Source organism: Labeo rohita, chromosome 21 (assembly GCF_022985175.1).
Source record: "Labeo rohita strain BAU-BD-2019 chromosome 21, IGBB_LRoh.1.0, whole genome shotgun sequence".
Lineage (NCBI taxonomy): Eukaryota > Metazoa > Chordata > Actinopteri > Cypriniformes > Cyprinidae > Labeo > Labeo rohita.
In genome coordinates, this window is record NC_066889.1 from 18,998,446 (window position 1) to 19,025,218 (window position 26,773).

Below are 26,773 nucleotides of genomic sequence, written 5' to 3' on the forward strand. Positions count from 1 at the left end.
CCAACACTGTTCCTGGAGCAGTGCAGTCAGAGCACTACATCAGCAGGCACTCAGCAGATGCTAAGATATCTCCCCTGAGGTACACACGCCATGTTCACCACACCTGGACCACGCTGATGGATCATAATTCTACCCAGATCAGGAGAACGAGCAAGCCAGCAGAACCAGGTCTTGCCTGCTTATATCTGGTCTACCTGGTCTGCCTTCTCATCTCACTCAAATACACCGTAAAGAATGTAAGGACGTTACATGCAAGTATTAAAATAAAATCTACAATAAAGTAAATATTTTTTGTCACCGCTTCCATGGTGAGAAATTAGCTTAACTGTGTACGTTTATCCTCATTCATATTTTAATCAGTATTAAAATACACAAAACCTTTATTATTTAATTTTTCATTTACTGTTGTTACTAAATATTGGTGTGTTCAAAATAATTTACTTTCACTCTTCAGCATTGTTAGTTCTTTTGTATTGGCTTATTTCAAGATGTCCTCATTTGAAATGGCTTTGTACAGTAAGAGAGTTAATGAGCATATTCATGAATGTATTTTAATGCGAAGCAATCAGAGATTAATTATTGCAGATGAGAGTTCATTAAGCTCTCACTCAACAGTAATTTGATACCTTATTGACATCAGGTCATTGGCCTACACATGTAGCCAAATAAAGATAGATTCATTAGAGTTTGACATGCTGAAATCGTCAGTGCTTGAGCATATGATAATATATATATATATTGGAATGAAAATAATAATGATGGTTTTGTACAAATAAACGTCTGTTGAACGCATATAGAAAATAAGTAGATAGCTAAGTTTTCGTATCGAAAAGTTCTCGAATGTCTGTTCATTAAATTGGAAAATCAACCTGTTCTAAACGCGTCTGATAGACGCCACCGAAAAACTGAAGAAATGGTTGTTGTTCGAAAAGGACTTATTGTAGAAAAATACCGAAATGGGGGGAAATCTCGCGGTGGGAAAAAAAAGTCAAAATTGAGCATGTGCTCAGAAAGACTTTTCTGTTGATTTTATTAAATACAGATAATCAAACGTTCAGTATTTGTAAATTGGTCAAACGCTGGCATGCTTAATTGTTTTTGCCTTTTCTCGATTAGATACGCTGGCTTTAAGATAATAGCTGAAACATGTTTGTTCTCAGGGGTCCTAATTCACACGCTAAATTTATTGGGGGGATGTAAATGATCATTTTCTTTTACCGTTTAATTTGCGCGAACAAATCTAATTCGAAAAACTGTTAAAATGCCATTTATATCAGAACCGTGACAGTTTTCATTTTGTGATGCACTAAATCATCAGGCATTCTGCTTCCTGAGATGCTTTAAAGTTCATATCTTTTCTTTGATTAGTAGCATTAATTTCCAGTTATTAATTCAGTCTAAAATATTACATTTCAAACACGATTTACCATGATCAAGTGCATGAGGCAGATTAAATTAGTCGCCTTTGTCAGTTCGATAAAGTGTAAAATGCTGAACAGCTAAAGGCTGTCCTGCCTCGTGTGTCTTTTTTCTTCTTTTATCTTTTTAAGATTAATAACAGTTTTAAACCGTTTATTTGGCAGCTATAGTTGTGCATCAAAATCTAAATAAATAAATGTGTTCGAATATTAAATGCGAGCAAATGAAATTTAGAATGTTTCGAAATGAATTTACGTTTGAGGTTAACCTGAGGTCGGCCTGCAATGATAAATGTAACCTAATAGATAATGCTGCATCGCTTCCAAAAAGTGATTCATTTGGTTTGAGTAACCTGTGGAGAAGCACTGGACCTGTTGTCCTTCAAAAAATACCAGCTCAAAATATTTTCTGATAGTACAACCGTGCATGGTGCATCATCTCACCTTATAAATTACATTTTTCTGTTGGTTTGTTGAGAACAAATCGGTTGAGTGATTTCCAATTTCCAAAGAACATGGTGATCTAATCGCGCGAATCAGCTGACATATTGAAGCTGTGACGCTATCAGTTGAAGACCGCCAAAAACCGCTTTCTACTGTCAGAATCCCGCCAATAATTGTGGACTTTTTTATCGACATTTCTCAGTGATAGAAATTTAAGCGAATTTAGTACATTTTAATGTAAGTGCGCAGAGTAATGGTGTCTCAATAATAAAACAATCAGGTAAAATATGTGTTCACACAGAGCAATAAGGGAGAACGTGATTATTCGTTTACTGAAATTAAAAATTGAAATGTGTTCCAGCTGTTAAAAACGATTAATAATGATAATAAACATAAAAATGTATTTGAATAAGCACTGCTTACCGAAGCGAAAGACAGTTTCAAAACTAATTGATCAATCATCAGCAAGCATATTTATTAACGCTTGAAAATGTTGTTGGAATTTATTCACAAAATATTTATATTCGATTTAATAATAACAAAAAGAAAAATGTCCCATATGTTTAACATTTTATTAAATAAAAGTGCAATACACACGAACCTGCAAGGCGCATTTTGCAGGATTCCAACACTGTTACAAACTTAAAATATCATAAATTAATCATGAAAAAAAAATTAAAGAAACATCCTAACATTGGGAGACGAACACTATGCATTATATTACAAATATATGGTTAGGTGTTTGTTTATTTACACGTGTTATGGCCAGATCAATCTTTTGACTGAGCCTCAATTTTAGGCTGTCGCTCAGATGTCTTTTACCATTAGTGGTAAATTCTGAAAATTACTCTATATTTGATTATTTTTTAAAAATCAAAGGGCTGAGGCAGTTTACACCCATAGAAAAAAAAATAATCATAACTCAGGGTGAACAGCACCTACAAATTAATGATATGAAAATGCAAATCACAAAGCCTAAACCAAAAATTAAACTGAAGCGAAATAAACGAATTCTGCCATGTTTACTATTCAAAATATTTTACACATAAATATTCACAGTAATATAATTCCTATGCGATACAACTCACGCCGTTTTTAATTTACAAAAAAAGTACCGTTGTCTTTTTGTCGAAACGTGTCTATTGCAGACACTGACGCACGTTCAGCTCCACCAATAGTGCATATTCCTCTGATTTGCATCCTTCCTCTCAAACCAGAGCTCAAACTTGGTGAAAAACAGTAGCCTACATTATTATTTTTGACACTTCTTGAAGAATTTGACAACCCATTTCCCGTTTCCATTTTACGAGCTCTCGTTTTCCGACGTGTGAATGATAAGAGCTGAGTTCGGTTTGTGTTTTTTCAGTAACTGGGTTATTTTTTCATCGTCCGAGTTTGGGTCTAAAGGTTTGTTGTAGTCGTCGTCGTCGTCTTCGTTTTCCGAAGCCCCTTTCAGCCTTTCGGTCTCTGAATCTTGCTTTTTCTTCGCCGAGGCCATTTCAGCCGCATGCCGTTTTCTCCATTTTGTTCTTCGGTTTTGAAACCAAACCTTTACAACGAAAATAAGAGAAACGTTTTTTTAATCCACACAGAAATATAGATTTATCTCAATCAAAAAGTCGGCATACCAAATAGAAGTTATAGCCTAATAACGATTACATTTAACAATGTTAAACAAATTAAACATTTTTCTGCCTAGATTAAAAAAAGCTTATATAAGAATATCATGAAGAGATAGCTCTTCAAATATCTGAAATATAACCATCTTCAGTCTGTGAGAATAAATAAAATATTTTAACAAGGTTCTATGGCGTTAACATAACAGTGGTGCACACTGCAATTTCTCAAACAAACTCTAATAACTTTAAATGATTGTAATGCGTGAATAAATTTGATATGGAAGTCGGTTGCATTAAATTTAAATAACCTGCTGTATAGAAATAAATTGATGTGTTAAAAGTTGTGGCTAAATTAAAGACATATAGAAAGGTTTAAATAAACACTTTTACTAAGCCGATCCCACATCAAATTATCTTTGAATTAGAACAATCGAGTCAAGGTTTTTCCTTGTCATACATAAACTATCAGGACTGTCTTACCTTGACTTGGCTCTCTGTCATTCCTAAAGAGTAGGCCAACCGTGCTCTCTCAGGTCCAGCTAAATATTTCGTTTGCTCGAATGTTTTTTCCAGAGCAAAAATTTGCTGCCCGGAAAACGTCGGTCGCGTGTGTTTCCTTTTCCCATCTTTGTCCAGCAGCACTGAGTTTTGATCTGTGAGACAGAAAGCAAGACAGAAAATTCATCTTATGTTATTATTACATCCTATTATAAATGCTTATTGTAATATTTGTATGGCTAACAGACGTGGAGAAAGTTAATGGTGCACTTACGTGGTGAACACGCAAATCTGGCGTCTCTCCAGTGAGGGCTTTGCATAACTCCAGGCCAAAATATCGGGGTTCTGCCTGGAAGGTCTGTCAGAGGTTTCGGATAGCGAGCCACCGCCACGGCCGCGGCACTGGGGCTGAAATACAGCCCTGGAGGAGGCGGAGGACTCAGGCTGCTGAAACGGGGCAGTCCAGACAAGATTCCAGCGGGGGAAGATGCCGCCGCCGCCGCTGCTGCTCCGGCGACCACCGAGGGTCGACTGAGGATGTCGTTTATTCCGTGAGGTGTGGCGACCGAGCACTGCTGATGTGATACGAGAGTCGAAAGTCCAGTGGATGTTTTGATCCCCGGGGACGAGACCGGGATACCACCTGGATTCGGAGAGGTAGCTGTCGGTGAAGTGGAGGATGCTGGTCCAGTGGAAGATAACGGGTAGGCTGGGTAAAGTGGTGTCTTCATTTCGGTCATACTGTGTAAAGCAGCCAAAGGTGGGGTATTGAGTAGGAAAGCGCTCTGGCGAGACCCGTCCATTTGCCCCACCGCTAACATAACCAAGAAACTACAACTTTAACTACAACTTGCGCAAAAAGCAAGACGGCGGAGACCCGAGCAAAACGCAAAAACAAACGTAGAACAGCAAATGAGGAGGGAAAAACCACTCAAGCCTTTAGAAAAAAAATAACGTTTTCTCTAAAAAATCCCAATCAGTTGTACCGAAGCTTCATACCCATCTCCAGTGGCAAAATCCATTCCCTTCATTCAGTTCTTGCAAATATGGCATGTTACAACAGAGCGCCGTCCTTTCAAAGAGAGTGTTTGTGAAATCTATAAATAAAAAGAGAGTCTTTCTGGGTAGTTCACATGAAGATCTGGAAGATAATAAAACATTTTCATCAACCTGCTGTCTTTTGCTGCAAAAAGTCAAAACTTTGAGAGCGTGCCTGGGAAAGTAGAGGGGCTCGGTGGGATGTGATTGGCTCGGGCCCGCAGTGACGTGGCCCGTGTCAGCTGAGTGTCTGAACTGAATTTAGGAGTCTGTCCTCATTGGTTCTCATTTGCACATTAAAAGAGCTGCCATCCGACCCGCTATTAAATACAAAAAGGGGACAAAATCAATCTAGTCAATTTGAGATCTATTTCTTAAATAAAGGGACATCTGCATGCGTGCCGGTCATGTGAGGCAGTCGGATATCTTATGAGCTTAAAAGTCTCTGTGGACAGGGCTTAAACACTCCACAGATAAATCACAATACAATCACGGAACGATGAAGCTTGAATAAACACTATCATTTTACGTCAACCTTCAGCTCTGAGATAAATATGTTTCCTATTTCCTCATCAAAACCTCTTATGCCACTTTTCTCAAATGTATTGTTTTTGTATTATTTGGATTCGTCTGAATAAACTAGCCTAAATGGCAATTGAATACATGTGAAATATTAGAAACTCACAGCTGAGGTCTTAAAGGTTCTGTGTATGCCAGTCACAGGAGGCTATATCTACAGTTTAAGAGATGTAAAATACACTATCACCAGTTTTGTTCATTAAAGAGAAAGAGGTTGATTTGGAGTGGCTGAATATAAATTTAAAAAATATTCAAGACAATCAAATGTAAACTATTTTTGTTTCATAGTGTATCCTTTTTTCTATAACAAACCACCAGCTAAAAGCAAAGTGCAATGTGTTGCAGCACCTAGTGGCCAAAAAGAAAAACAGCATATAATAGGATGTGGCAGCTAAGCCTCCTGTTGCATTATAATTCCTTAATTCATGTTGACAGTAATTTATTTACGTACAGCGTTGGGGGTAACTAGTTACATGTAACGGAATTATGTAATTACAAAATAAATGTAACGGTAATCTGTTACAGTTACTGAGAAGAGATATGCAATTAAATTACAGTTACTTAAGAAACGGTTAACGATTACAAAAGGAGTTAAAATCTGAGTATTTTCGATCTCAAAGAGGTGCTAATGTCTGATTTTTGGCTTTGGTTGGTTTATTAAAATTTTATTTTTATAATCTTAATTCAAAATAAAAGTCTGAGATTAATCAGTGTTGAGCACCGTTATAAGGTTAACCATGCCTGCTTTAAATGTTTGAAAATTAATAACAGTTGAAAGCATTCATTAGAAATTGTAAAAAGTACTCAAAGAGTAATAAAATGTAATCTGTTACGTTACTTTAATAAAGTAGTTACACTATTATATTTCAAAAAGCGTAACTTGTAATTTGTAACTGATTACATTTACAAAGTAACCTTCCCAACACTGAATACTATTATATTACCTAAATATTAAGGATTAGACTACTAAATTCCTTGAGGGATAAAAACAAACCCAGAAACTGTAAAAATATGCATCAAGAACCTGTAGATGCAGATGTGATGTGGATTCACAGTGCTACATTGACCTCTAGTGGTGAAACTAAGCACTGTCTCCTCTGGTATTAAAATACTTAAAGTGCAGAACTGTGACATGATCAGTTCATAAGAGCCCGAACGTAATTATACCCAGTCTCCAAAAAAGTGTGTATGCAAATATGTTCCCTATACATATATACAAACATTTTTTTATAGATACACTACTAGTCAGACGTTTTTGGACAGTGAGATTTTTAATATTTTTTTTAAAGAAGTCTCTCCTCACCAAGCCTGTATTTTATTGGTTTCAAAACACTGCTTTCTATTTGAATATATTTTAACATGCAATTTATTCCTGTTATCAAAGCTAAATTTTCAGCATCATTACTCCAGCGTCACATGATCCTTCAGAAATTATTCTAACATGCTGATTTGCTGTACAAGAATTTTTCTTCTTCTTCTTAGTATTACCAATATTTAAAACAGTTGAGTACATTTTTTCTGGATTCTTTGATGAACAGAAAGATCCAAAGATCATTTATCTGAAATAAGCTTTTGTAACATCATACACTATACCATTCAAAAGTTTGGAGTCAGTATTTTTTTTTTGGAGGGGGGAATTATAAAGAAATTAAAACTTATTTAGCAAGGATGCTTTACACTGATCAAAAGTGATGATAAAGACATTTATAATGTTACAAAAGTTGTCCATTTCAGATAAATGCCGTTCTCAACTTCAAAGAAACCTGAAAAAAAAAAAAAAAAAAAAAAAAAAAAAACACAAAACAAACAACTCTACTCAGCCGTTTAACAAAAATTATGTTTTTTGAGCAGCAAATCAAAATATCAGAATGATTTCTGAAGGATCATGTGACTGGAGTAATGATACTAAAAAAAAAATTAGCTTTGAACTCACAGGAATTACATTCTTAAAAATATTCAAATAGAAGTCATTTTAAACAGTAAAAATATTTCAAAATGTTACCGTTTTTGCTATACTTCAGATCAACTAAATGCAGGCTGGGAAAAAGTTTTTTTTATTATTTTTTACAACATATATAATGTAATCTTTGAAATATCTAACCGCATATATTCCTCACACATACTCTGGTTGACTCTGCTGCTTGCATAGTTCATGTCTACATATTTGACTGAACAAGTAAAATCTACTAAATGAATGGCAACATAACTCATAAGTTAGACTCTCTTTAGTAACTGAGTAACTAAAAGTTGTAACAAACTCTGATCTTTAATCACCAAGCCAAACATGAGACGCGTTTTTGTCAGAGCACTTAAGTTCTCAATGATAGAGGTTTAAACACTGTAAAGAGTGTTTTAAATCAAATAAAAGCACACTGAGCTGCTGCCCTGCTTAATACACCATTAATTTACTATTGGAGCTCATTTTAGAAATTTCTTTACAACCAATTTCACTTTTAAAATGACAGCAGCTTTAAGCACAAGCTTACTTCTGTCATCTTTAGACAAACCACAAAAAAGGAACAGAGTCATTTTGTAGTACGAATGTTGGACTTTATTTACATTTACTCCCGAGCCATAAGTTTCTGCTTCTTCAGTTTCTTCTGAGAAACCTGTGTGGGGAAAAAAAAAAAAAATTACTGGTTAATGAGCATTCATTAACAGCAGTTACTAAGATTTAATGCACGACAGCTGATCAGAAATAAAGTTTTTTCATCTTTAATCCAAAGGTGTCCTAAGATGTCATCATTACAGCCACGTCTACAGTTTGTACTTTAACTCAGAAAAAAACAGAATACCTTTTTCTTCTGAGAAACCTCCTCCTCTGGTTTGGGAACGATCTGCTCCTTCTCAGTAAGGATCATTTCGATGTGGCATGGGGAGCTCATGTAGGGGTTGATGCGTCCGTGCGCACGGTAAGTACGCCTGCGCATCTTTGGAGCCTTGTTCACCTGGATATGCTCAATCACCAGAGAGTCCACATCCAAACCCTGCAAGATCACAAAGCAGGATGATGATAAAGCATGTATAGTAATGAAAGCTGCATGCAAGCTACTTCAATCATACACTGAAGCAACAATGTTGTCAATTCTAAAAAAGCGTTAACAGCTCATACAGTCTTACCTTGAGCTCAGCGTTGCTTTCTGCGTTCTTCAGCATGTGGAGCAGGAACTCGGCACTTTTCTTAGGCCAACGTCCCTGAGTCCAGTCATGCTGCTTAGCCTAAAAATGGAAAACATCACAAGTGAGTTGAAGTCATCTTAATTTGACTAACACATTGAGCTATGCTAATGTTCTTAAGTTTGGGACAGCAAGTTAAGAAATTAATACTTTTAACTTTAACATCAGCAAATCAGAATGATTTCTGAAGGATCATGTGACACTGAAGAATGGAGTAATGATGTCACAGGAATAAGTTACGTTTTAAAATACTCAAACATAAGTTATTTTAAACAAGACTTTTCACTAAACCCAAACTTTTGAACATTAATGTATATGTTGCTCAGTTTATTAAGTGTTTTTTTCATGGTTGAATCCAAAGGTGTCCTAAGATGGTCATCACAGCAACAGACTGATTTGTTTTAAAGGTCAGCTTTAAAACCAGACAAAATCTCACCTGAGCACAACGGCCAACACCACCATTGTAACGACGGAAGGGAACACACTGGTGCTTAATCATAACATCCTTCAGGTACTTGTTTGCCTTGCGGATGTGCATGCCTTTGATGGCCTGAGCGGTCTCACGGGTGTTCTGAGGACCAAACATGAAGACACTGCTTAACAACAGGTCACCAAGCAAGTCAGTCTCAATCATGTTACAAACTAGAAACTCAGAAAGTATATGATTCTCTTTATTAACACTTCAAAAGTGTCCTAATTTGGTCATTATTGTAGCCACACTACATTTGCGAACTACCTGCTCAACCAATAACTAATTATACTCAGATACAGAGTGCAACCATAAAAGCTCAGTTCCAGAAAGAAAGTTTCCTGATAATTATCTCACCCCCCATATCATCCAAGATGTTCATTTCCTTCAAATCACCAAAAAAAAAAAAAATAATAATTACATTTGAGGAAAACACTCCAGGATTTTTCTCCATGAAGTGGACAACAGGTTGAAGGTACAAAAACAAGTTTCAAAGTGCTCTACACGATTCCCAGCCGAGGTATAAGGGTCTTATCTAGCGAAACGATCTGTCATTTTCTAAAAATAAATTTATATACACTTTTTAAACCACAAATGATTGTCCTGCACTGCGATGAGAGCCTTCATACATAATCACTTTGGAAGTCACACACAGTTAACAGGGCCAACTCATTTTCTTAAAATTCAAAATCGTTTGACTTTCTTTGCAAGTCCACTTTGTAAACACTGTAATTGTACTTTCTTAAACGACCAATCGTTTCACTAGATAAGGCCCTTATGGGATTGTGTAAAGCCCTTTGAAACTGCATTGAAACCGCAATTTGGACCTTCAACCCCTTGGTCCCCATTGAAGTCCACTATATGGAGACAAATCCTTGATTGAAGCTTAATTTCTTTTCAACTGAAGACAGACATGAACATCCTGGATGACATGGGGGTGAGGAAATGACCAGGAAATTTTAATTCTGGAAGTGAACTTTTGCATTAATTAATACATTTGCATTAATTTTCATTTCAATTAAAACTCGGGTGAAGAATTATACTTTCATAACCAAAGCTACTATTGGAATTTATCAATGTACATTACAATCATGTTATCAACACTTCTGAAGCATGCCAAAGGACGCAAATCAAGTTAATATCAATACAACATTCGTAAATATTAGACATTCTTGCTATATACACTACCCTCCAAAAGTCTGGAAACACCTGGCAAAGTGTGGTTTTGGACAATATCAGCATAAATCCTTATTTTTTGGTGCAACTTGACATTATTATTGAAGACCAGCAATAATAAATTTCACTTTGACTACATAATAATGACAATATATACACACGTAAAAGTCAGACATGCCCCTTTGCCAGCTGTGATGCCTGGTTACTGGTTTAAACTTGGCCCAGGTTCTTAAAAGATTTTTGGGTCAGCACACCTTAATAGCTTTAACAATTGATTGCCAATTAGGTTTAGAACACAAATTTAGGCCCAGATTGTGCAGAGCTGTAATAGCTCTGATTTAAAATGTAAGTTTTTTCTATGTATAAACGGTGTATGTAATAAAATATATTTTTGTAGTCCGTGTTGTCCCTTATCAGTGCAAAATCACCACAAATTCAAAGAATTCATGCCAATATTGTCCAAAACCCCACTTTTCTAGGACGTTCCCAAACTATGGACGGCAGTGTATTGATCACACATTAAAAAAAACAAACATCTATGAATTATTAGCTTTGCTCTTGGGTGCACAGCTCCCTCAAAAACCAATAAGTAATTTTTTTTTGCTTCAAAACCATTTCTAACTTATTCTCAGAGTTGGTTAGTTTGGTCATAAAATTCTCACAAGTGAGAACTTTTAAACTCTTATGGAGAAAACTCAGAAACAGCTTTGTATAAACAAGGATGCGCTCTATGACAGTGAACGTCAGCGTCGTGTCAAGCACTCGGAATGTAGCATGAAGACGTTCATTCTTACCTTGAAGTGAACACGAAGGTTGGAACCCCTCGACTTGCATGCTGCAGAACAGAAAAACGTTTACTACACATGTTCAATACCGAGCAGCCGTATGGTAAAAAGTAGCTGCCAACTCACATTTAGTCGGGTTCTCTGGGTCGAGTGAGTAGCGGACCATTTTGAGAGATCTGGAGAGAGAAAGAATGACACTGAATGGTTAGAACAGGCGTAGAAGATATCAAACTCAAACAAAAAAAAACGTTGTTTAGAAAAGAACAGAACAAATGAAGCACTCTGACGCTAGCATAAATAGCAATAGCACCGCATGATACAACATGTATCGACACATTGACAGAAACTTCCATTTCTGCCTACAATATTTTATGTTTTTACAATCCAGAGTTTGTTTTTCATTCGTAAACTTTACCACATGTCGCTACATTCATATAAAAACAAAAGTCTCTGTGCAACGCCGACACTAGAAAATGGCAGAGCACGGGCGACCATGTATGTTATAACATAATATTAAGAATTTAAACTTTACGACGAGCCATATTCTCAATAAACGTTAAATATAAACTAAGTAAACATGTCAATGTGTTATTTGGACTTAAAAAATCGTGATGATGGTGATACAAAAGGGATTATTTTGACCATCACCGCAGTGGGATTCGTATGGGCACTTACGTTCTCAGGCCGCGGAAGGGAAGAGGAAGTGAAAGGCATTCTGGGAGATCAAATCCGTTCTTGCTTCTTCGTGGGAACGTGAGCTGTAGACACGTGCGCTTTGATAAATTGGTAGCGCCGCCAAGAGGATCACTGATCAGTTCATCGAAAACAGAGATGATTGTGATACAATAAACGACAACATTTAAAGGCGTGCTAGGGTGTACGTAGAAGCGTTTAGAGAAAGCAGTGTAAATATAAATATAATAAAAATAAGATTAAAATAAATAAACAAATACATTTGAATAACATAACTTAAAAATGTATAAATGTATAAAATATAATTTATAAATAAAAGAGTTTAAAAAATGATTTAAATAATAGGCCTAAATATCAGCCAGCCTACATTACTACACTTTGGGACCAGTTAGATTTTTAATGTTTTTTTTTTTTCTTTAAAATGTTTCTTATGCTAATCAAGGCTGCATTTATTTGATCAAAAATCTAGAAACAACTGCAATATTGTGAAATATTGTTGCAATTAGTGGTTTTCTAGTTTAATAAACTTCAAAATAGAATTTATTCCTGTGATGAAATTCAGTCTTTAGTGTCACATGATGCTTCATAAATCATTCTAATATGCTGATTTATGATCAATATTGGAGCAGTTGTGCTGCTTAAGATATTGTTGGAACCTGTGATAGTTTTTTTCAGGATTCTTTAATAAATAAAACGTTTTAAAGAACAGCATTTATTTAAAATGTAAATCTTTTGTAACAATATAAACCACCATGTAAAAGTTTGCGGTCATTACATTTTTATTCTTTCTTTTTTGATAGAAATTAATACTTTTATTCACCAAGGATGTGCTAAAAGGTGATGGCAAAGACTTATCTTGTAAGAAAATATTTAAATAAATGCTGTTCTTTTAAACTTTTATTAATCAAAGAATCCTGAAAAAAGAATCACAGGTTCCAAATAATAAAAAATCAGCATATTAGAATGATTTCTGAAGGATCATGTGACACTGAAGACTGGAGTAATGATGCTGAAAATTCAGCTTTGCATCACAGAAATAAATTATATTTTACCATACATTAAAATGGAAAACCATTATTTTAAACTGTAATTATTTTTCATAATATTACTGTTTTTTCATTATTTTTGATCAAGTAAATTCAGTCCTGATGAGAATAAGAGATTAAAAAAACAAAAAAACAAAAAAACATTAAAATCTTACTCATCACAAACTTTTGAACGGCAGTATAGTCATATTGATTATTATGATTATTTTATGCAAATGTATAATATTAATTTTTCAACTTAGAAATCAGGTCTTTATACATTAAAATATATAGCTGCCTTTTAAATTTTAGCATGAGGATCTTTGCACCAGGATGATCATAGCTGGATAATTCATAATTCATAGCAGGACTGAAACCCCATGATATCACAATGTCCACAATGTCATTTCTTTATTCTAAAGACTTTTTTATAAAGTCATCTGTAGGCCTTATATTTATAGACTTTTTAAGTAAGTTTTAAAATCATAAAACTTCAGAGAGTGTCAGAGAGCTGCTCTCTCATGACTGTATCCAAATTACAACTTCCTTTCTTCTGATGATTCAGTTTATGACTAGCTTTGGACTAGCTGAAATCTTGACAAATAACATTTTCAAAAAAAAAAAAATATATATATATATATATATATATATATATATATATATATGAATATTATGGAATATTATGGTTTAGGCCTATATCATAAAAAAATATAGATGAATTGTCTATATAAAACAGCTAAAAAACGATTTATTAAAGAACAGTAAAATAGTACATAAAGGTGTACGGGTTACATTTAATATATAATAAATAAAAATGATTATTTAAATCAAACTATTATTTACTTAACACATTTTTCATTAAATTAAGAAAATAATAATAATGCTGTCAGCGCTAGAGGGCAGCACAGGACAAAACTGTGAATACTGGAACCTGAATGGCCTGCAAAACTTTGGTTCAATGTATCAGTTACTGAGGGCTTAAGTTTGACACTTGAGTTTATTTTATTTATTAAAAAGTAAATAAAATAAAATAAAATAATAAAACATTTCCAAAAGTAAAATTAAAATGAAAACTGAAAATATAAAAATTTAAGTAAATTTAAATTATAAATGAATACTATAATAGTGTATCACTGATATTAAAATAATTGGTTCTATATGTGAAAAATGTAAACGTTTTGTAATAATACAATATATATTAATTATATGAAGATTATATTTTTTATATTATATAAAAAAAACACATATTATAAATAATTTGCAGCAAGATGCAATTCAATCTCTAAGAAATCAAGGCATTCTTTTTTAACCATATGGGATAAATAGTACAAAGTAAATACAATAAAATAATAATAACAATAACAATACAAAATTACCAAAACTAAAAATAAAAACAAATTCAAATGATGAATAAATACTATAATAGTGTATCACTGATATTAAATAATTGGTTCTTTATTCAATTTAAATGTTTTGTAAAATAAAATAAAATAGATATATTAATAATATGAAGATTATATATTTTATATTATATAAATAAATCGTATATTCTAAATAATTTGCAGCAAGATGCATTTCAGACTTGTTTAACGTTTTACGTAAGTTTATGCTTCAATAAATCAAAGAAACCAAAGCATTCTTACCCAATGGAGCAAATATTAAAAAGTAAATAAATAAATAAATGATGATAATAATAATAATACAAAAATATAAAATGAAAATATAAAAATGAAGGCAAATTCAAATGATGAATAAATACTATAATAGTCTACAACTGATACTAAAAATAATGGGTTCTGTATGTTTATAATATAATATAATATAATATTTATATGAAGATTATATGTTTTAAATTATATAAATAAATTATACATTACAAATAATGTGCGGCAAGATGCAGTTCAGCCTCGTTTAATGTTTCATGTAAGTTTATGCTTCAATAAATCACAGAAATCAATGCATTCTTCTGGGGAAGAATTAAGAAACATAACTTCAGTAATTAGTTATGATGGTTAACATTTTAAATCCAATTATTAAGAGCATGTGATTAGAACATCGTAATGAACATGTATTATACTGATAATTCAGCCATCTACTATAATTCTAAATGAGTTACATATAAGTCAGTTGCTGTCTGTAACTGTACAAATAAGGACTTAAGTGTGTGTAAAAGAGATACAATTGTCATTTATAGCATGATGAAACTGCCCACTGTCATAAGTAATAGCTTGGAAAATGAGACTCTGCAGCAGTAACCCCATTGCATCAGTCAAAGCGTACATTTGGCACAAAACCCTGGGCAAGAATTCAGAAAACCTTTATGAGACTTGTAGCCCGAGTCAAAAACTCAATATTGCAGCCACATTTCTTGTCAGGAGGAATAATGCCAGCTCACTTTTCCCTCAGTGTGTAAAAAGCTGCTGAAACGAATACTGCTGCTGCATCAGTCAGACATTCATCTTTACTTCCTTTGTTTCTCCTTAATGCAGTGCTTTTGCTCTTGGAGTGAGAGACAGTGGACATGAGCTGTCTGTTACAGTCACAGCCAGGTACACGTTGTAGAGTTTCATGTTGTTCCCATTAAGATGCTTGTGTTTTTGCTGACTCTTACCTGCACAGAGGTAACGCATCTAGTGGGTTTTGGAGCCTCCCGCTCCGCAGTATCGAACCGGTTCTCTTGTATCCTGCTCGGAAATCTGCTGAAGCTCACATGCAGGTTAAATTACGACGCCCCTTGAGAACAACTTCAGGATGATGTTAGTGCCGCGACTGGTCGACGTGTACCCAGCATTACATTACAGCAGATTTGTTAGCCTTGCATGAGCTTGTTCAGTGCGACAACAATGTATTGATCCGTTAAACCTGTAGACCTCTGTTAATAAGGCTTACGTGTGCTGAACTCATCAAATATCTTATTTTCCTCTATTATATAGTATTTTGCTACATATTGGACATTTGAATGCTGTTGACACTGCATTCGTTTCTGCTCGGTCATATCCTCACGGTACCTTGTCCTACTCACTCAAGCATTTTTCTAAAGTCTTCCTGTTTTTAAATAGAAAACCTCAATATATTTCCAGAGAAACCTTCTGTAGTCGAATACGTTTGTCTTTGTCAGATAGGAGTTTCTAAGAATTGCACGATCTATTCTAATCACATCTCCAGAAACATCTTGAGCGGTTTTCCATTCCACTGATGGCTCTTTATTTTGCTGATTGAATTTAGGCCCAGTCGGAAAGAGGCCCTCAGTTCAGTGCATCCCAGGTTGGACTGATCATATGGCGTTTTCTAGAACTTCTAGGCCACCTGTCTAAACTACAAGTCAGACGTTGTCATATCAAGTTAATGAAGTCTGTTTAAAGGCAATTCAGAGAGATGTTTCTAAACAAATTATAAATGTATTGCTGAAAACACGTTACCAAGACTGTGAACTATGTAGTACTGAATTGTGGAGACCGTTAAAACAGCTTTTCACGATTTTTGTGTTCAGGATTTTTATTTTTTATTTTTGGGCGGAGCTGAAATTACGTCTCGGTGACACACTGGTGAGCATGGCCCTGCCCCTATAACACTATAATAACTAGAGTCGCACGTTACTGTCATTAGCGTTAGTTTGCTAGCTACCTATGCCTTTGTTGCTTAAGTGCATATGATTTACTAAACAGCTCGGTCATCCATTCAGGTTGTAAGTATTTGACAGTTGAGAGAGGCGGAGCTTCCCACGAGCGGGCGTGGTTTCGTGCAGCGAGTGGACACGCCCCCAGCGTGAGAGCGGAGAAATGTTTATTTTTCCAAGATTTTGATAACTTATTTTATCTACTTGGCATTTTTTATCATTTAAATTTGGCTGGGTGGTTAATAACACATTTTTCTGTGGTGTGACAAACTCAGAACACATATTTAATATTACTTTACACTTTAAGTACAATCGCCCAGCAGGATTTGGTTACTATATAGTTAAATATTTTCTTTTATTTCCAGAGTAAAATCACAATTTGGATGTGTGTGTGTAAAAAAGAGAGTACTGTTATTGTTCACTAAAACTATTATTTATATTTAATATATAAAATAAGTTTAATTGCTAAAACGTTTTACTAAAATTACTAAAGCCAAATAAAGCTAAAATTATTTAAAATAATAATAATAGAAAATTACCAAAACTAAAATTAACATGAAAATTGAAAATATAAAAGAGAATTCAAATTATGAATAAATACTATAATACTGTATCATTGATACTAAAATAATTGGTTTTATATGTGAAAAATGTAAATGTTTTGTAATAATATCATGTAATATAATATAATATAATATATATTAATTATATTATGATTATATGTTTTATATTATATAAATAAATAATATATAATAAATAATTCACAGCAAGATACAATTTAAAATTTTGAATTAATACTATAATAGTGTATCACTGATACTAAAATAATTGGTTCTATATGTGAAAAATATAAATGTTTTGTAATATAATATAATTTAATAATACAATATATATTAATGATATGAAGATTATATTTTTTTTATATTATGTAAAACATATTATAGATAATTTGCTGCTCATTTTATGTAAGTTTAAGCTTCAATAAATCAAAGAAATCAAGGCATTCTGTTTGAACCATATGGGGTACATATTAAAAAGTATAATAAAAAAATAAAAAAATAAATAAACACCAAAACTAAAAATAAAAACAAATTCAAATGATAAATAAGTACTATAATCGTGTATCGCTAATATTAAAATAATTTGTTCTATATCTAAAAAAAATGTAAATATTTTGTAAAATAAAATAGATATATTAATAATATGAAGATTATATATTTTATATTATATAAATAAATCATATATTCTAAGTAACTTGCAGCAAGATGCATTTCAGACTTGTTTAATGTTTTACGTAAGTCTATGCTTCAATAAATAAAAGAAACCAAAGCATTCTTACCCAATGGGGTAAATATTAAAAATAAATAAATAAATTAATTAATTAATTAATTAAAAAAAAAAATAATAATAATAATACAAAATTACCAAAACTAAGACTAAAATGAAAACTGAAAATATAAAAATGAAGGCAAATTCAAATGATGAATAAATACTATAATAATGTATAATTGATACTAAAAATAATTGGTTCTATATGTTAATATAATATAATATAATTAATACAATATTTATATGAAGATTATATGTTTTATATTATATAAATAAATTATATATTATAAATAATGTGCAGCAAGATGCAATTCAGCCTCGTTTAATGTTTCATGTAAGTTTATGCTTTAATAAATCACAGAAATCGATGCATTCTCCTTGAACCTTACAGGGTAGAATTCTTGAAAAGATATTTTCTTTACAGCAAAAGGCAATTTAGCCTTGTTTAATGTTTTATGCAAGTTCGTAAGGATTAAATCAGGCAAAACTGTTGCAGTGGGCCAGCTCACAGATCCCAAGAGTTTTTTCTTATCCCATCCTAGCTTGAAGAAGCAAGGTCTTCATGCTGTTTCTCCTGTGAGAGGGCAGTGGGTTAGAGAGCTCTGATTAATGACAGGCCTGAGGGAGGACGATCATGCAAGCAAGAGGGAGAGAGAGAGCGAGCGTGAGTTATGAATTGCATTCCCGTGTAAATGTACAAGACTTTAAGAGCCTGAGTGACTGTCGGTGGAATGAATTGTGATGAACTGCCTGTCGGTGTGATCCTTGGGTGTGTTGCAGCAGCAGCGGGAGTCGTGAGGTGTGCTCTTCCTCACGGCATCTCTCTTCCTCTCCCTCCTCTTCACTGCAGATAACTAGAGAGTGATCAAGAGGAGGGGTGAGACTTTTGGAAAAGGAGAGACTGCAGTACTGCAGAAGCTGGGCGTTGGCTATGAATTTGAGGAGAGGGAGTAATGCAAGACGGTGAACAAATGAGGCCCAGTGGAACGACTGAATGTAAAAGAGGAGATAAAACGGGAAGGATTATATGCTGGAGGGAGTGAGGGTGTGTATGAGAGAGAGAGAGAGAGAATGAGAGAGCTAAGAAGAGGTTGTATTAACACTTCAGTACTGCTGTGAAAAGACTGCAACTGACATCTTTAAGTCAACAGTTAATGAGCATTTAATTGCTTATTGATGATTTTCAGTGACCTCTTTCACCTTTGTGGTATCAATTAACCATTTACATACAATACAGGACAGATGCATGTAATAAATATTAAAAAGTAAAGCAACAGCAAAATTATCGTATTATGAATAATGGCATGGAGGAATAATTTATGACAAAAAATATTGAAAAATTGAATTAATGTTTATTATTCATCAGTAAATAGCTTAGACTGGGGAACTGTCTCAGTTGAACAATATGATTAATCAGAAAGAAATATATTTATTATTGCAAATAACAAACAATAATTGAAGAATAAATCACAAAATTATATGAAAAAGTTTATAATATAAAGCTTTGATGAAACATCCCTTACAATGCAGAACTGTCTCAAATGAACACTGATGACAAAAACTATTGTTTATTTATTGAAAAAAATATTAATATTAATATTAAATATTATTTATTTATTAAAAATTGCATGAATAAGCAACTAGCATGGCATTGGAGGATAATACATTAACTAGTAATATATACTTAAATTATAATAATATATACTTAAAAACTTAAATTTATGCTTAAAGTTTTTTATACTTAAAAAAGGCTAAACTATTATTATTATTATTATTATTGATAATTTTACCTAGAAATTAAGATTATATTGATTTTTGTTTTGTTTTGTAGAACATAAATATATACAATGTCAGTAAAAAACATGTTCGTGTTACTATTATTATTATTATTATTATTATTATTAATGTCTCAGGTGAACACTATGATGACAGATTTTTTTTATTATTTATTGAAAATTATTGATTGATTGATTGATTGATTGATTGATTCATTTATTGAAAACTGCATGAATAAATGACAACTAGCACAACATTGGAAAATAATACATTAACTAATAATATAAAAAAATGTAAATAAATTTTATACTCAATCAGAAATAAAAAAATAAGGCTTTTATTATTATTATTATTATTATGTTTTAGATTAACACTATGATATCAGAAAATATTTGTAGTGTTTTATTTTTATTTATTATTGAGCACAAATAAACAACTGCACAAATAAACAACAATTATCATGGCATTGAAAGAAAACTAAATAATATAAATAATATAATATATTTAAATACAATTTTTACTCTTTACTATTTCTTGCTATTATTATTATTATTATTATTGTTGTTATTATTATTATTATTATTGAAAACCTAAATTATTATAATTATAATGTTGTTGTTGTTATTAATATTATTATTGTTATTGTTAATATTATTATGTTTTGTTTTGTTTTGTTTTGTTTTGTTTTGTAGAACATATGAATACATACACAGTCAGTGAAAAACATGGTTGTATTATTATTATTATTATTATTATGTCTCAGATGAACACTATTGTGTCAGTATTTTTAACACAATTTTTTTATTACTATTGAGAACTGCACAAATAAACAACAATTAGCATGGCACTGGAGGATAACTAAATTATATATATATATTTACAAAATCAGAAAGAAAATAAGGTCATTTGTTATTCTTGCTATTGTTGTTGTTGCTATTATTATTGAAAGCCTAAATTATTACAGTTATAACATTGATTTTGTTGTTGTTATTCTTCTTCTTATTATTATTATTATTATTATGTTTTGCAGAAAATATAAATACATACATGGTCAGTGCAATAACAAAAAACATAAAAATATGAATTTACATAAACTGCACCTTAAAGGGTTACTCCACCCCAAAATGAAAATTTTGTCATTAATCACTTATCCCTATGTTGATGATGCCTCTCATACTTTTCTGGGTCTTCACAGTGGTATTTACTTGGCAGTCAATGGGACAGTCACAAGCCTCCCGGTTTTCATCCAAAATATCTGAAAAAAATTTCGAAATAAAAAGAAAGATTATATTGTCTTACTGGTCAGCATGAAGATATTGCATCATCAAAGAATAATGGCGGAGTGAAATAACAGGGAAACGCCTTAACGAACAATGAACATCATTAAATACGATTCAAACCAAACTCCCAAACGAAATGCGATTTTTATTTTAATTACGTGCTCAAACTATGCAGTAGTGCTTCTATGTGGCATGAAATTCTGAAAGTTTCTGCAACCCTGCTGGGATTTTACCAGCACAGGGGTTTGGTAAGGGAAACAGGAAGCTTTGTGTATCTCGATTACTAATAGCTGCGTTTAGACTTTTAAATATTTAATGAGAGGAATCTGCAGAGACCAGACTAGATGCCTGCATTCATCATACCGCAGGAGCTGCTCGGGGACATTCGCAAAGGGCTTTTCATCAAGGACTGGGCCGATCTCATGAGGTTCAGCCAAATGCACCATGACTAACAGAGGCACGCATAGTTCTTCACTAGCACAGCATTCAGAGGAGGAGCACAAAGCTCACATCTCCCCAGAGAGAGCGAGAAGTGCTCTATGGCCTATGATACTGCCATGTCTTTGATCTCAAAGCAATGCAGGGTGAATTAAACAGCAGGCAAACTATGTGGGATGAAAGCGAAAAAGTTCTCACATCTGAAAAAGCTCCGCCTTAGAATGAAGCCTCTATTTATGCTGTTATGTTTCAGAACTCGAACGCATTTCTTTGGTGATGTAATATAAGGGCTAGTCAATGCAGTCTGACTGTGCGGTCAAAAAGTCTCAGAGCTCACTGAAAATCTGGGATTCAGTATGTAATTCAAACCTGGAAATAAATGGAAAGCTTTACCATTTTTAACAACTGAACTTTACTATGTAAAAGTGATAAGAAATCTTAAATATTACGTATGCTATATGTCAGATGTTCTTCCACTGAAATTTAGGATGTTCTTTTGTTCATTCTGTTGGATTACATGACCATCAAACCTGTGGAGTTTCGCATTCATAACACATTTTTGACATGATGATAGTACAATTTGGAATGAAAAATCTAAATTAGTAAAATTTTAACATATTATTATTATTATTATTATGTCTTGGATGAACACTGTGATGTCAGAAAATATTTTTAATTTTATTTATTATTGAGAACTGTATAAATAAACAACAATTAGCATGGCATTTGTCAGAGTTCTGTGTGCCATTTGGACTGTTTATGTTTGTTTTTCCCATTGTGCCCATATTTGGTTCTTCCAGTCCTCATTTTGTCCTGATTAGTTTATTTACTACACCTGTCTGTGTCTTTATCACCACCCTTTATAAGTCTGCTTGTGATTTGAGTTTGCTGTCGGTCCTTGACGTTATTTGGATGTGTGTGGATTATCGTTCTGTTCCTGCCTGTTCCTACTTGTTCCTACTAAGAGTTATATTAAATTGTTATTTGTATCGTATCTCGTCTCTCGACTCATCTATCCAGCACGTACCGTGACAGAAGGACCGACCGACAGTTTATCCCCGGCGTTTCCCTACTTTATTTTTTCCGTTTTTTTTCTCAGTGTTTGTTTTTTTTTTTTTGTTTGTTTTTCGTTATGGATAACCCTGCCGTCCTCCTCCTCCTCCTGGAGCAGGGGAATCGCTCTCTCGTGGACCACACTAGAGACTTTGTCCACCTCGTACCACTCACACACTTCCCGGACAGCAGCCTTTGCACATTTTACCGTGCAGGACTGAACATCGCCACGAAAGCGCAGCTGTCCGGGGAGGGTCCACGAGAGAGCTTCGCCGACTACATGGAGTGGGTGCTGGTGTCCTGTAGATCTTCGTTGACCGCGGAGGATGACACCAGCCCCACTCAAGACCCAGAGCCCAGCCAACCAGCACCCCGACACGCGGAGTTTGAGCCCGAGCCCACCGCGGATGACGAGCCAGAGCCACGAGCGACAGAGCTAAAGATCGCCACAGAGCCAGAGCCCTACACATCCGATCAGGTGCGAGAGCCGGCTACATCTACCATGACGGGGGGAGTGCAAGATGGAGCGTGTGAGGGCTATGGAGAGCCCTGCCCACTGCACCACTGCTGGGGGTGAGCTGGATGATAACTCTGGGGACTTGATTGACTTTTCTACGGAAGATCTAGAGAATAACTCTGGGGATTTAATAGACTTCTTTACAGAAGTATCTACCTGTCTCGTTATGCCTGCCTGTATGGAATCCCCACCCACCCTCCCTCTTCTGCCTATGTCAACATCTGTCTGCTCACCGCTGTCCCCTGACAGCCCCTCTGCTCACCCTCAGCCCACCACCTGTGCAGTGGGTGCGCCGCGGGTCTGCCAGCTTCCATCGGCGTCAGGGCTGGAGGATCCCTCATCTCCGCCTCCAGCCTCAGAGTCCAGAACTCCGCCTCAGCCCTCCGACCCTGCGGCTTCACCACGGCTCTCAGCGCCCTCGTCTCCATCGTCGCCCATCGGTCCACCAGCTCCACCGGGCTCCCTCGTCTTTCCGGCTCCGCCCTGGTCGGTCGTCGGCCCTTCATCACCTCAGGACTCTGTCCCTACGGCTGCGCCTCGTCACTCCGTCCCACCGGCTCTGTGGACCTCCTTCCTCCCTCTGGCACAGCCTCCATCCTCTGTCGCTCCGGCTCCGCCGCGGACCTTCGGATCTCCGCCTACGCCTCGGTCGCCAGAGCCTAGGGCTCCGCCTTGGCCCTCCGGATCCTCGGTGTCGCCCTGGATCTTCGGCTCTCCGTCTCCGCCTCGGGCTCCTCCGCCAGCTCCTCCGCCAGCGGCTCCGCCTCCGTCGGTCGCCCCCTGGAGTCGTCAGCCTTTTCTCCACCATGGCTCCTCCCTCCGTCGGCTCCACCGTGGGTCGTCATGATGGCTGTGGTCTGGGTCTCGCATGGCTCCTCCTGCTCCGGGTCCCTCCTGAGTTCTCCCTGGCTCCTCCCTCCGTCGTCACCACCCTGGACTTTGTTTATTGTCCTCCTCCCGGAAGACCGTCCGCCACCAGAGCCTCCTCCCACAATGACTTTATTATTTTCACTCCCTTTCCACGCCGCGAGGTCGCGCCTTCCGGGAGGGGGGAGTAATGTCAGAGTTCTGTGTGCCATTTGGACTGTTTATGTTTGTTTTTCCCATTGTGCCCATATTTGGTTCTTCCAGTCCTCATTTTGTCCTGATTAGTTTATTTACTACACCTGTCTGTGTCTTTATCACCACCCTTTATAAGTCTGCTTGTGATTTGAGTTTGCTGTCGGTCCTTGACGTTATTTGGATGTGTGTGGATTATCGTTCTGTTCCTGCCTGTTCCTACTTGTTCCTACTAAGAGTTATATTAAATTGTTATTTGTATCGTATCTCGTCTCTCGACTCATCTATCCAGCACGTACCGTGACAGCATTTGAGGATAAATAATATAAATATATTTAAATAAAAATATTTTTTACGAACCAGAAATAAAAATCAGGTAATTGTTTTATTCCTTCTTGCTATTATTATTATTATTATTATTTTATATATATATTTCACTTTCTACATTTATTTATTTTTGAGAACTGCATAAATAAACAACAATTATATAAATATATTTACATAAAAAATACATTTACATTTTAGTAAATTTGTTATTCTTGCCATTATTATTATTATTATTTAAAACCTAAACTATTACAGTAATTAATAATAATAATAATAATGTCTCAGATGACCACTAAAAATATAAATATATTTACATAAAAAATTACACTATCAGAAATAAATATTTGTTAATTTGTAGTAAATTTATTTAAAAAAAAAAAAATTGTTATTCTTGCCATTATCATCATCATCATCATCATCATTATTATTATTACTATTATTATTAAAAACCTAAATTATTACAATTATAACATGTATTAACAACAACAACAACAACAACAACAATAATAATAATAATAATAATGTCCCAGATGATCACTGATGTCAGAAAATATTTTACATTTTTATTTATTGACAACTGCATAATAAACAACAATTAGCATGGCATTGAGGATAACTGAATAATACAAAAACATTTACATAAAAATTATTTTAACGCAATCAGAAATAAAAATATGGTCATTTATTATTCTTGTTACTATTATTTCTACTATTATTATTATTACAAAACATGAATTATTTCAATTAGAACATATTATTATTATTATTATTATTATGTCTCAGATAAACACTATGATGGCAAAAAATATTTTTAACTTTGATTTATTATTGAGAACTCTCATTGGAGGAAGGTCATTTTTATTCTTATTATTATTATTACTAAAAAACTAAATGATTACAATTATAACATTATTATTATTATTATTATTATGTTTTGGATGTTACTATTACGTCAGAAAAAAAAATATTTTTTTATTTATTATTGAGAACTGCATAAATAAACAACAATTAGCATGTCATTGGAGAAGATCTAAATAATATAAATATATTTTAAGAAAAATATTTTTTACGCATTTAGTAATAAAAATAAGGTCATTTATTGTTCTTACTATTACTACTACTTCTACTACTATTATTATTACTAAAAAATGATTACCAAATTGTTGCTATTGTTGTTATTACTATTATTATTATTGTTATTGAATGAGAGATGAGAGAAATGAAAAGGATTTATATAGGGATTTATATAATAATAATAACAATATATATTGTTATTATTTTTAAAGCACTTGAACAGCCCATCTTTTTTCTTCAAAAAAGAAGAAAGAAAGGCTGTACCTCCATATTGAGTACCAAAGCAAGGAGACAGAACAACACAAACAACAACAACGCTTAATAATTAGTTAGTCAATACCTTTTTTTATTCCTTCTTACTTTTTGCCCTCTACTTTCCATTTCTTCTCAGTTTCTTACATGTTTTCCACTAAGCACTATTCCTCCCTCTGTCCATTCTTACACAGCACGCATTTTCCCAAGGTCACCTCTCATCATCTCATAGCCCACGGACAGCTCTATAGCTATGGCTCTTATGAGAAATATGCAGCTATGTATTGAGAAACAATTTTGGAGATGAAGCCAGTATGCTCTCTTCTTATGCAGCTGTCTCAGCAGAAATTTTCAAGTCTGCAAGTCAGCACTATAGTGCCCCTGTGTTTTTGCCGCCCAACAGAGGGCAGCATTATCTGTAGCTGAATGTAACAGAGCACCACCAAAACAAAATCTCACACACACAAACACACGCTCAGATGAACACACAGGAAGTAAAGCAGTTCTGCAGTGCAGAAAAGAGGCTGCACCATTATCAATTACACCTCCATCTCACATCGGATATCAGCTAGCGGGCCTGCGGACGCAGCACATTTACCCCAGACCGGCCCAGTCCGGAGCCAACGGCAGCAGAAACCTTAGCTGGGTTCCAATTCACAGGGTCCCTGTGCAGGGGATTTCTGCAGTACTGCACTACACTTTACTAAATATGTTCATTTGGAACACCAATATAGCACTATATATAGAAAAAATCCATATAATTACAAAATAAAATAAATATACTATATATAGCATATTTTAGTATATTCCCTATATATAATACCCTACATTGATATGACTGAAAAAGTAGTAATGTCAAAATGTATTTATTTGTACATATTTTATATATAATCAATGTGAATTTTTCTGTATTTTAACGTCCTATACATATATATATATATATGCTTGTGTAATTTTCCATATTTGCATTTATAAAACTATAACAAATAATATATATTATAAAATGGCAGAGCCACAAATGTATTAAATTTCACATTTATCTATTGATTTATTTGTATACATATTTTATATATAATAAATGTGTAATTTTTCATATTTAAACCATCTAAATTAATAAATAATAATAATAAT

General features: G+C 34.2%; 2 protein-coding genes and 2 non-coding genes across 4 annotated transcripts; all 4 read right to left on the minus strand.

Annotated features, from left to right (window-relative positions):
* Positions 1 to 2,477: 2,477 nt before the first annotated feature.
* Positions 2,478 to 5,156, minus strand: nkx6.1 (NK6 homeobox 1). The gene is made up of 3 exons (XM_051093509.1): positions 4,254 to 5,156; positions 3,962 to 4,134; positions 2,478 to 3,411 (listed from the first exon to the last, which is right to left on the minus strand). Exons 1-3 carry the CDS (start codon positions 4,798 to 4,800, stop codon positions 3,166 to 3,168), a joined length of 966 nt encoding a protein of 321 aa, XP_050949466.1. The 5' UTR covers positions 4,801 to 5,156; the 3' UTR covers positions 2,478 to 3,165.
* A 2,968-nt stretch (positions 5,157 to 8,124) lies between these two features.
* rpl17 (ribosomal protein L17) lies at positions 8,125 to 11,936 on the minus strand. Its single transcript, XM_051093616.1, has 7 exons — positions 11,879 to 11,936; positions 11,330 to 11,379; positions 11,213 to 11,253; positions 9,210 to 9,344; positions 8,717 to 8,815; positions 8,392 to 8,583; positions 8,125 to 8,205 (listed from the first exon to the last, which is right to left on the minus strand). The coding sequence occupies exons 2-7, from the start codon at positions 11,367 to 11,369 to the stop codon at positions 8,158 to 8,160; spliced, it is 555 nt and encodes a 184-aa protein (XP_050949573.1). The 5' UTR covers positions 11,370 to 11,379; positions 11,879 to 11,936; the 3' UTR covers positions 8,125 to 8,157.
* Positions 8,284 to 8,347, minus strand: LOC127153091 (small nucleolar RNA SNORD58). The gene has a single exon (XR_007825180.1). It is a non-coding gene; the product is annotated as a small nucleolar RNA SNORD58 (small nucleolar RNA).
* On the minus strand, positions 9,091 to 9,160 carry LOC127153090 (small nucleolar RNA SNORD58). Its single transcript, XR_007825179.1, has one exon. It is a non-coding gene; the product is annotated as a small nucleolar RNA SNORD58 (small nucleolar RNA).
* Positions 11,937 to 26,773: the final 14,837 nt, after the last annotated feature.

Excerpts from the sequence above, each read along its gene's own strand:
- nkx6.1 (XM_051093509.1), bottom strand. The coding sequence starts at position 4,800 with ATGTTAGCGGTGGGGCAAATGGACGGGTCTCGCCAGAGCGCTTTCCTA. Across the intron at positions 4,135-4,253 it reads CAGATTTGCGTGTTCACCAC|ATCAAAACTCAGTGCTGCTG; the intron begins GTAAGTGCACCA and ends TCTGTCTCACAG. Across the intron at positions 3,412-3,961 it reads TGACAGAGAGCCAAGTCAAG|GTTTGGTTTCAAAACCGAAG; the intron begins GTAAGACAGTCC and ends TTCGTTGTAAAG.
- rpl17 (XM_051093616.1), bottom strand. The coding sequence starts at position 11,369 with ATGGTCCGCTACTCACTCGACCCAGAGAACCCGACTAAAT. Across the intron at positions 11,254-11,329 it reads CCCAGAGAACCCGACTAAAT|CATGCAAGTCGAGGGGTTCC; the intron begins GTGAGTTGGCAG and ends TCTGTTCTGCAG. Across the intron at positions 9,345-11,212 it reads ACCTTCGTGTTCACTTCAAG|AACACCCGTGAGACCGCTCA; the intron begins GTAAGAATGAAC and ends TTTGGTCCTCAG.